The 10,563-nt window shown below is 33.4% G+C and overlaps 1 protein-coding gene across 1 annotated transcript; it reads right to left on the reverse strand.

Moving 5' to 3' along the window:
- Positions 1–3,847: 3,847 nt before the first annotated feature.
- On the reverse strand, positions 3,848–5,559 carry LOC111888745 (putative F-box protein At3g16210). Its single transcript, XM_042899019.2, has one exon. The coding sequence runs from the start codon at positions 5,460–5,462 to the stop codon at positions 4,164–4,166; it is 1,299 nt and encodes a 432-aa protein (XP_042754953.1). The 5' UTR covers positions 5,463–5,559; the 3' UTR covers positions 3,848–4,163.
- Positions 5,560–10,563: the final 5,004 nt, after the last annotated feature.

Below are 10,563 nucleotides of genomic sequence, written 5' to 3' on the forward strand. Positions count from 1 at the left end.
GGAACTCACTAAACTTTGGCTTACAAATTCACTCTTATGTTTCAGGTACTTTAGACGACCGTGGGAAAGTAAAGGCATGATCGTGCACATCCTTTTGGTTTCGAAGATGTTGATTTGGGACACTCTGATATATGATTTCTACTTTTGAGAACAATGTTTTGTAAACGATTGGTTTTGAATTGGGTTTTGACTGAAAACAATGATTTCACTTAATTTAAAAATGAAAATTTTTGCCTCGATTTTGGAGATGTTACACTAGTTCTTACATTACAGTATCTAGGAAAAGCTCATTGGGAAACTACTTTAGTGTGGGGTAGAAGTTACTATATATGTGATTTATTACATGATATATTATATGAGTTATGTCTATTGGATATGATCGATATAATGGATGAGTATTGTGGTTATTCACTAAGCGTTTTGCTTACAGTTGTTAATTAATATTTTTCAGGGAAAGGACACGACTAGATTGTTATATGCTCCCACATGCAAGTTTAAAGACTGTTAAATTTTCAATTAGGGGTTGTTTATTTATGCTTCTAATTGATTTCGATGATACTGATTTGGGACACTCTGATATATGATTTCTACTTTTGAGAACAATGTTTTGTAAATGATTGGTTTTGACTGAAAACAATGATTTCACTTAATTTAAAAATGAAAATTTTTGCCTCGATTTTGGAGATGTTACACTAGTTCTTATATTACAGTATCTAGGAAACTAGTTTAGTGTGGGGTAGAAGTTACTATATATGTGATTTATTACATGATATATGATATGAGTTATGTGTATTGGATATGATCGATATAATGGGTGAGTATTGTGGTTATTCACTAAGCATTTCGCCTACAGTTGTTTTTCTAATATTTTTCAGGGAAAGGACATGACTAGATTGTTATATGCTCCCGCATGCAAGTTTAAAGACTTTTAAGTTTTTAGTAAGGGGTTTGTTTATGCTTCTAATTGGGTCCAACAGAGGACCCGGTCCAAAAAAGATAGATTAGGATGTTTGATTTTGTTTTTGCAATTAAGGACTTATTCCAAGTCTTAGACTCAGTCCAAGAAAGAAACCTGATTTGGTCCTTCCCTCTCAATCGCTGGATTGGGACTACGTTATATATGTGGATTCGTTTTTACCCTATGTACGTTGATAACCTCCACAGAGAAGGCAACAGTCATTGAAGCAACAGCAGGACTGACCAAAAGGTTCTTCCTTCATTCTCGTTTATTCTTTGTTTTTTTGTTCTCGTTGATAACCTCCACAGCAGAAAGGCAACCTTCTTCATTCTGAATTTTTTTTTATTGTTTGATGATTTCTTCCCCCACTCGTTCCTTATGTTTTTGGCTACAAAATATATGATTTCGTATTGGGATTTCCTTTTAATTTGTGTATATGTGAATATGTATCTCTTTTCATGGAAAAAAACATATTAAATGACTAGTGAAAGTACATCTGTCAGTGAAAAAGCATCAGGTGGCTGCAGAGCATAAAATCATGTTGAATAATATGAGATAACAAAGAGAAAGGTGACTCCAGAATTCTACATGAAGAAAATCGAAATGTCTACTGGAACACAAATACAACAAAAGAGCTGCAATATAAGAACATAATTCCAATTCAAATAAAAAACAGAACCAAAAAATCATGAAGTTTATGATTACAAAACTCGTTATTAAAAATAGATGTATGTTTCACAAAACTGCATCTGATCAAAGCATAATTGTTCAATCTTAATATGCAGAGAAAAGTACTCTCATCAAAAGAAAGAAAGAAAGAAAGAGTTGTTAGTTCACAAAGACTTGGTATATAAGAACAAAAAAAGTGGCAACATCTAAAATGATTAAAAATTTAGTAAAAACCCATCTGAACATAGGCTAAAAAAAGGTAGATTTGATGTCGCAGAGTAGAAATATTTACCAATTTCCGTACTTCTAATGATGGATCATTTGCAAGAACAAACAAACCTTGGAGGTAACTGTCCATAGACATGTACAAAACCTGCAAAAAAGTTGAAGTGACTACTGCTTAGTAATTTCTACAGTGGCAAGTTAAGTAATTTAGTCAAAAGCTAAATGACCTAATAACTTTTACCGGTGGCATCAACATAAAGTACTGATTTACAAAACCGAAGGCAAGCTTTCTAAGCAAGGCATGTGGAGATTAAAATAACAGTACAAAAAAGCACCACTTAAGATCATGAGACAATGAAAAAGAACAAATGTTAAAAAAAAATCAAAAACTAAGTAATTATAATAACAAGGACAAGCTGTTACCTGGAGTAATCTTGGGAGGAATACATCAATGGGCCTTTCAGATGATCCAGGATTTTCTGCATCCAGCCCTTGAGGAATATCTTCACAAATCTGTATTTTATAGTAATTTCAATGTGGAAGTCAATTATGTTAAAAAAAACATTTATGAAAACAAAAGATCACATGAAGATGAGCGTTAAACTGTTTTATCTAGCACAATATAAGGGTAATACGGTCATTTTTCATCATTCACCACGATCAGTTAGAAAAATAATCAAACAGCATAAACTCAGATATGGACACAGTTAGAACTTCTAACCCAGTCGACTTTAACCCAGTTAGCAACTATCAAACGGTCCCTTAATCTGATTTCTAACATTATGATAATGTAACATGGGTTTTTAAACATCCACAATTCTTATGATATTTTGGTTTTTAAATAATGGTAATTTGATGGGGTTTTGGAAAACTTCAATGACAAGTTATTTTGAATGATTTCATTATAAATGGTTTTAAGTATTAAAGGTCATGATTCTCCAATAATAAGTATTAAAGGTCATGATTCTCCAATAATAAACTAAGATAATTATTTTTTGAAAATTTTTTAAAGAATATTTTTAGTAACATGGATATTTCATTAAAACTTTTAATAAGATCACATCACAAATGTTTCTTTTACAAGTGATTTTAATTATATTTAGTATATAAAAAACATAAGGTGTTACACATACACTCATCCTTTCACCAAAACTATCTTGATCGTTACAGTGTTCTCCTGGACCTCCTTGCGGAGTACGGCTAACAGAGATCTCTTTCCTGATCGTGATTTCAAGTCTCAACCGCCTAGCGATCACATTAAATGTGTCACCCGAGGACCAACTTCGCATCATTGGCAACATTACATCACCATTCTCTATCATACAGACCCTCAACACATAAAATCACCAAATACCACTAGGATATACAGTTCCCCCAATACCAAGCATAATGTTTCCTTCACAAACTGTCTACCCCTTCATAACACCACTCCATCCCCCACGTTTTAACCCTTTTCTGCACATGAATGCGCAAAACTAATACTAGAGACTGTAATTCCCAACAAAACTAGATGGCATTGTTGGAACAATGTTCAGAACCCTAGCACCAAACATCACAATTGTCACTTTGCAATCATCACAAAAACGCCCAAGGTTTTACATCATTTATAACTACAATATAGGTGAATACTATAATAACACAATCATTTATGAAGCTTTGCTTCTGCAAAAGAAAACGTTTTATGCATCCAAGCAACCATTTCCATATGCAAAAATATAAACCAAGTGGTTTGGTTTACATTTGTACCAAATGATATAAGAATAAACTAGTTACGTAAGATAAAGAAGTAGACAAAAAACAAATTTATAACATGAAAAGGATTAAAAGATCTGCTTGAACGAGATTACATCTTCAACTTTTTGTCAAAGCAAAAATAACATAATGGAAAGAGTTTTGCTTTACAATGTCTCAAAATTCACCGGCTTTCAAACGATTTTTTTTTTTGTTTTGTATATATTACACATCTATCCATTTTAATATGTTCCAAGAAATCACTTCATGTGAAAAATCATTACTTAGACATATTCAAACATTTAGCAAAGCTATGAATCCTACACAATTGTCGATGTGTAATGTGAACAAATATCTAAATGATGAAAGAGCTAATTGAGGCCTCCATCAATGCAACATACATCTGTTACATGTATTTGAGAAACTGTAAGATTACACATTTCCACATTAGGGCATTGATGAACACATACAAGAAATATAAGTGGTTTATCCTACCTTACAAGTTACAAGCACATCCCTCCATCATGTCATGAGAATACAAGATATCATAATATCACATTGTCTTCCCTTCTTTCCTGCTTCACAACACAACTAATCCCGTATACGCGACACCTCTGGCAATCTGATCTGGCCATAGTGAAACATTACAATTTGATTGATCAAGCAGCAGTAGTGTTTCCATATACGAGCTAACAAGTGATGAAGCATATTCTGCACGAATCCCAATATCTCTGATCCGTTTTGAGTTAGGTTCATACACGACAACTGAAGCTGGTTCTGTGTGACATCCCCAAGATCCCAAAATACTTTGTGTTTTGAGTACTTCCATCATAGGTTCACCACTATTTGTAAATCCCAAAATCCTTATTATATCATATCGTGGGTTAATGGTATATAGCTTTGTAAAAGAATGCAGAACATCATTATCCATAATCCATACATCACAAACTTCAAATTCACTTTGTGTTCCAGGATCATTGCGTGTAACGTATTTAAGCACAGCAAGAGAGTCACGTAGCTTAGAGAGGGAAAGCGAAGCATATGGTAAACTATCTGTTAGGTCTATCACTCTAAATTCTTCATCGATTTCATATGCTAAAGTATTTGGTAGGTCTATCACTCTAAATTCTTCGGTAGTCATATGAAATGAAATAATCAGCGGTTTTAGTATCTGAGAATCATTATCTAAAAAATCATTATCAAAAGCAACCCAATAAATATAACTATCGATAGCTACATTAGGCGACATAAAGTGAATTGATTTCTTAGGCAGATTGCTACAAAAACTTCTCCAACAACCTGTGCTCAATTTAAAAACCTCGACTATGGGAGAGCTAACTTTTGTTCCAAGATCCGTACAAACATTTTTAATCTTCACAATCGTAGGGTCATTAGTGATAGGACAAACCCCAAAACCATCAACAATTTCGAAATTTAGAAAACCTGGGAAAGGTATTAAGACTGATTTTCTAATCGAAGGATTCAAAAGAACAATCATCTTTGTTCTAATTTTACAAAGAGGAGCGACTGGATATTCATAAAAACCAGACAAACACACCAATCCCTGAGAGCTCCGGGGCGCTTCCGATCTAAATAAATGTTCAGGGAGCATAGGAGGAACAGTCGGAGCAAGCTCTTGTTGGGCGAAAGCGTCATCATCGAGAAACGAAACGTAATTTTGCTTCAAGTCTACTGGATCTTTGTACCATAGAAGCAGACGTTGTGGATGAGTCTGGCGGAATCTGTAACCAGCAATAAACTCGGAGCTGTCGATCAAAGACTTCCATTGTTTTGAGACAGATCTGAATTGAAGTAATGACTTCACGGGTAGTCTTTTGATGATTTGCACTTGGATTTCGAAAGGTATGTAATCTGACATTTTTGATTTTGGGAGGTGAATTTCTAGGGGTTTTATGATATTTTGGTTTTGGTTTTATGCAGTTCAGTGACTTTAGTCGTATGGTTTGTAATTAGAATATATGCAGTTTACTTTATTCCGTGTGATTTTAGAATATATGCAGTCGTATGGTTTATAATTAGAATATATGCAGTTTACTTTATTCCGTATGGTTTTAGAATATATGCAGTTTATTCCATGTGTATTTTCCTATAGATTTTTTTTTCTTTTTTATTTATTTATTTTGTAACAATGATGTCAATGGTCTTTTTTTATTTTTACCTTCAAATGTGCCAGAGTTTTTTTTATACAAGTGATTGAAAAAACTATTTTCTATTTTAGTATACTTTTAAAAATATTTACAATATTAGTATTTTTTATTTTCCTTACTTTTCAGTTCTTTCTTTTAATGTTTTTTTTTATTTCAAATATCTTATTTTTCTATTTTATTTCACCTTTTTGTTACTTTTTTTTTTAAATTAAAGTTTCTATTTAAGTTATTTATCCTTTCTTACTGTTTTTTTTCTAATTACCATTTTTTTAAAAATTTTTTATTTTGCTTTTATATTGTAAATATCCGTGTTTTTTTATGCAAATCTTTGACTATCAAATTTTAATAACCATAAATTAAACATACAATATATTTTAAGGTGCAAAAACTTCAACATTACATATATAAATGTTTTTAAGGTAAAAAAAAACATTCCAAAATCATTTGTTACCCAAAAAAAAAAAAACAAAAAACATTACAACTAGCTTGAACTTAAACCAGGAACAAATTTTAACTTGTAGAAAAGAAAGAAAGAAAAAAAAATATGTGGACTTATATGTTGTGATTTTAAAATATCCACTACATTTATGTTTACTTGCATGAAATTTCCATTTGCAACCAAATTGTAAATATAACTTGCATCTTATAGTCCAAATAGTTGGGCATGAGTCAATGACCTTAAATTGTCTATGTGTCCTAATGCAATGGATCTTGATTGCTCTAACAAGTTCCTCTTTATCCTTGAAAGAATCTGGTCTCAACTCTCATGTAAAATCATTCTTACTTGTTGATTGTGTCACAATCCAATTGTCATCAATAGTCAAATTTGTTCTTTCCATATTAGTAAAAGTTGAAGGTACTTGAACATTGTTGTCAAAAGATACTTATTCATCATCTTCATCTCCAATTCCATTTTCCAATATTTCATTTAACTCAACTTCATTGTCTATATTCATCTCATTAAGCACAACTGCAGCTTGAGAGATTATAAAAGAATCATCATTGTCAATCATGTCTATAATAGAATTCATCTACAAAACAAACAAAAACTAATCAAAAAATGATCATACCAATATGTGATAATAATAATAAAAAAAGATACATAATGACATGTGTGCAATCAATTCCATCTACAAAAAGATAAAAACACAGTTGTGAAAAAATTCATCTATAAAAAAATAAACAGAAGAAAAATTGGTCAACAATGCATATAAATTGGAAACGAGAAGAATCATAATCGGATAGTGTAGAAGAATCTGAATCGGATTGAAACCGGAAGAATCAAAAAAGCTTTAAGTTTTTGGTACCTTTAAGTTTCTGTGTTGGAGATGAACCTGCGACCGGTAGAGGAGGCCGCAGGTGTCCGGCGATGGGCGGAGGAGGCTGCAACGAAGGAGTGACAGTGGAGCCCTAGATGATTTTTCGTCTTTTTTTTTTGTTTCGTTCTATTCACTGCTTCGTTCCAAGGGGCTAGGAATCAAAATAACGTGTTTTTTTTCTTTAACAAGAATATTAGTTTTTAAATTAGAATAATACTAATATGGTAAGTACTTTTGAAACCACACTAAAATGGGAAATAGGTTTTTTTCCAGTTACCCTATTTATGGACAAAAACTTCAATGTGCCTTCGTTAAGTATGCATAAGATAAAATTTCCTTGTTGTCCTTTTTTGATTTTGTACTTTCTTCTTATTATAATTACTTTAATTATTAAATAATTATGCTTCACTTACCCCACCTCACTTCCCATCCTTGGACTCGTTGTTAGATGCTACTAGCCTTTCTCCCGCCGCCATAACTACCAACCACCTTACCGGAGTTGCACGGCGTCAGAGTTGTAGAACCAATTCAGCTTTGCTCTTATAACCAATAATTTCACATCCAAATTCAAGGGTAACAGTAACAATAATAGTATAAAAGTGACAAGGATCCACGGGCTAATGGATATATAGGCACTCAAAATGCAAAATTATGCTTCATAAAACTGTATCCTAGTTAAATAGTTATTTTCTATTTTTATATGGGTGTTACTTGATTATACGCACTAGGATTGACAAATTTGTATCAAATGAAACCAACAAACATATTACTAATTGAACCAACAAAGTTGATATAAATATCTTTGATGACCAACATGTTTAGCTGGTAGTACCATACGTTAAGTAGTCGTGATACAAAAAACTGAATAATAAGGTTATATTGTACAACCATCTTTTTGTCCCACACAGTAAGAACTTAATGAATTAAGTCAAACCCATATTGAGAGGTATAACAAGGGTATCTTAACAGATTAAGTGTTTGCCTTGATATCAACATAACAACACAGTTTTCATAAACATCAAACTAGAACTTAGGGTTTAGCTTTCATTCCAAACCTCTTAAGCACTTAATACATTGATACAAGATTTGAAAGAGACACTCAACTCAACCACCATGAACTGATGGTGACTTGTTGGTGCAATGGTGGCCATTGGTTAAATGGTGGCCCTATGGTTGTAACGCCCCAATTCCTAAATATTAATTTATGGCTTTGATTCTTCATGATTTCAAGGTCTACTCGACGAGTTGGTTGCCCTGACTCGTCGAGTAGCAGTGTGACAACCCGAAATTTCCATTCCGAACAAACCATATCAAGCCAATAGATGTAGAGCAGTTACAGTGAAAATTCAGACTTCGAGTATAAGTTTGGCAGTTTTCAGGATTTTACACTTAAGGAGATATTAGGAGAGTGGATGCACTAGGGTTTTGTGCAACACTGTTATTCCAAGACTCTAGGACATTAGAGTTCGTTCCAGGAATAAAAATATTTTCTGCCAAAAATATCTCCGGACTATAAATAGAATTCTGAACCAAATTGGTTCATTTGATGGATTCCATTTAGAGAAAAGTCAAAATTCTCTCTCACGGATCTTCGGGTTTTTATCCCAAATTGTGAGTACTTCGATCTAGTTATGTTATATAGATTAGATTGTGTTTAGAAACACAAATTACATATCAAATCTGTGAGATTCGGGAGTTTACCGCCCAAGAACGTTCTTGGGTAGTAAACTCCAAAAGGTGGATTAAATGCTACCTAGTCCTTTCCCCGTGACTTGTAACTACCTTAGACTTGTATGCTAGTGTGTATACGACTAGAAAACATCGAAATCGGATTAATAACCCAAGATTTGGGAGTTTACCGCCCAAGAACACTTGGGGAGTAAACTCCATTTTAAGGTCCTAAAGGGTTCCAATGACCCTCAAAGCTTTAGAACTCGAACTAGAAGCCTTCATTTCATGTTTAGGACACCAAAATCATTTCAAAACAATGCGGAAAGTGAGTTCACGGCCAAGGAACTTCTTGGCCGTGAACTCCATGTTAAGTGCCCAAAATGCCCTAAATGCCTTCATTTAGCCAAGATACTAGCCTAGCACATTACCTTGATGTGTCTAATACCGAAAACACTCAAAATACCAACACCTAGGGGTGTTCATAGCCGCAAACACATGGCCAATTGGTACATGGGCCGAAAACTCTAGTTAGGGGTGTTTTGATGCCACAAACACTACCTAAGGCTTAGACTCAATTTTAGACATGTACCCTAAAGTGTTTAAAGCCTAGAAAACATAAGGAATCACAAGTATTGAGGAGTTTACGGCCAAGAGTAGTTCTTGGGCCGTAAACACCTATAAAGGGGTCAAATGACACCCTAACTCCTTCTTTATGCCTAGAACCCAACATAGATCATTACCTAGAAATGTTTGAGACTTGAAAACACCATAAAAACCCTCCCAAGGGAGTTTACGGCCGTAAACTCCAAGGGAATATGGTCTCTGGGCCGTAAACTCCCCAAAGAAGTTAATATCGCACCCAAACACTTGTTATAGCCTTGAAACAATTCACCACATGAGTTGTATAATTGGTAGACACCATTTAGGGACTTGGTTGAGAGTTTACGGCCAGGAGCTTACTCCCATGGGCCGTAAACTCCAAAGAACATGGTCATTAGACCTTAAACTCCCATTTGTGGTATTGCACTCCTTTGTTGCAACCCATTAGCCTCCTAGCACTTGACCAAAAGTGTTTTCCTCGCGTTTAAATATTTATACTTGTATAATTAGTGTTTTTAATCACTAATTATTTATATACATATGTCTTCATATGTAATTAGGATCATTGTGTGTGTCTAAAGTCTTCACTTGACACCGAGCACTTGCCCGATCCTTCCTTACGATAACAGTCCGTTCAATTCCAGTCACTTACTGTAGGTGAGTTCATACCCCTTAACTAATGTTTTAAACTATTTTTAAATGTTTTATGGGGGGATACAAGTAGAATCATGCTAGTTATTATATCAATCACATGTGGTTAATAAGTAGAATTATGCCAATTATTATATCAATCACATGTGATTAATATACAACATTCAAATGATTTGGCTACTCATTAGCCGTTTTACCAAACAGTTCCTTTAAATGATTTTTATAAACATTTTATATGTTTTAAACTCCTTATTACACTGTACATTTTACTCTGTATATTACATTTCAAACTTATTTACAATTGTGTTTCAAACAAATGTTTCTTTATACTTAAACTGTTTTATCAAACTTATGCCTTCAAACTGTTTTATAGATTGACATCAAGTCGATCTTTTCTTAAAATAATATTTATGTTCAAATGTTTTACAAAACTTATTTATGCTTTTATATTATAAATTGCATGCCTCTATATGTATAGTTATATAAGAAATGTTTAAAAGACTTAGGAAGGCTATCCACCCTATTTCCTTTTCGCGCTTGAGATCTGGTCTGGTGGGATATCGGGTACCGT

Source organism: Lactuca sativa, chromosome 2 (genome assembly GCF_002870075.4).
Source record: "Lactuca sativa cultivar Salinas chromosome 2, Lsat_Salinas_v11, whole genome shotgun sequence".
NCBI classification, from domain to species: domain Eukaryota; kingdom Viridiplantae; phylum Streptophyta; class Magnoliopsida; order Asterales; family Asteraceae; genus Lactuca; species Lactuca sativa.

Excerpts from the sequence above, each read along its gene's own strand:
- LOC111888745 (XM_042899019.2), bottom strand. The coding sequence starts at position 5,462 with ATGTCAGATTACATACCTTTCGAAATCCAAGTGCAAATCATCAAAAGA.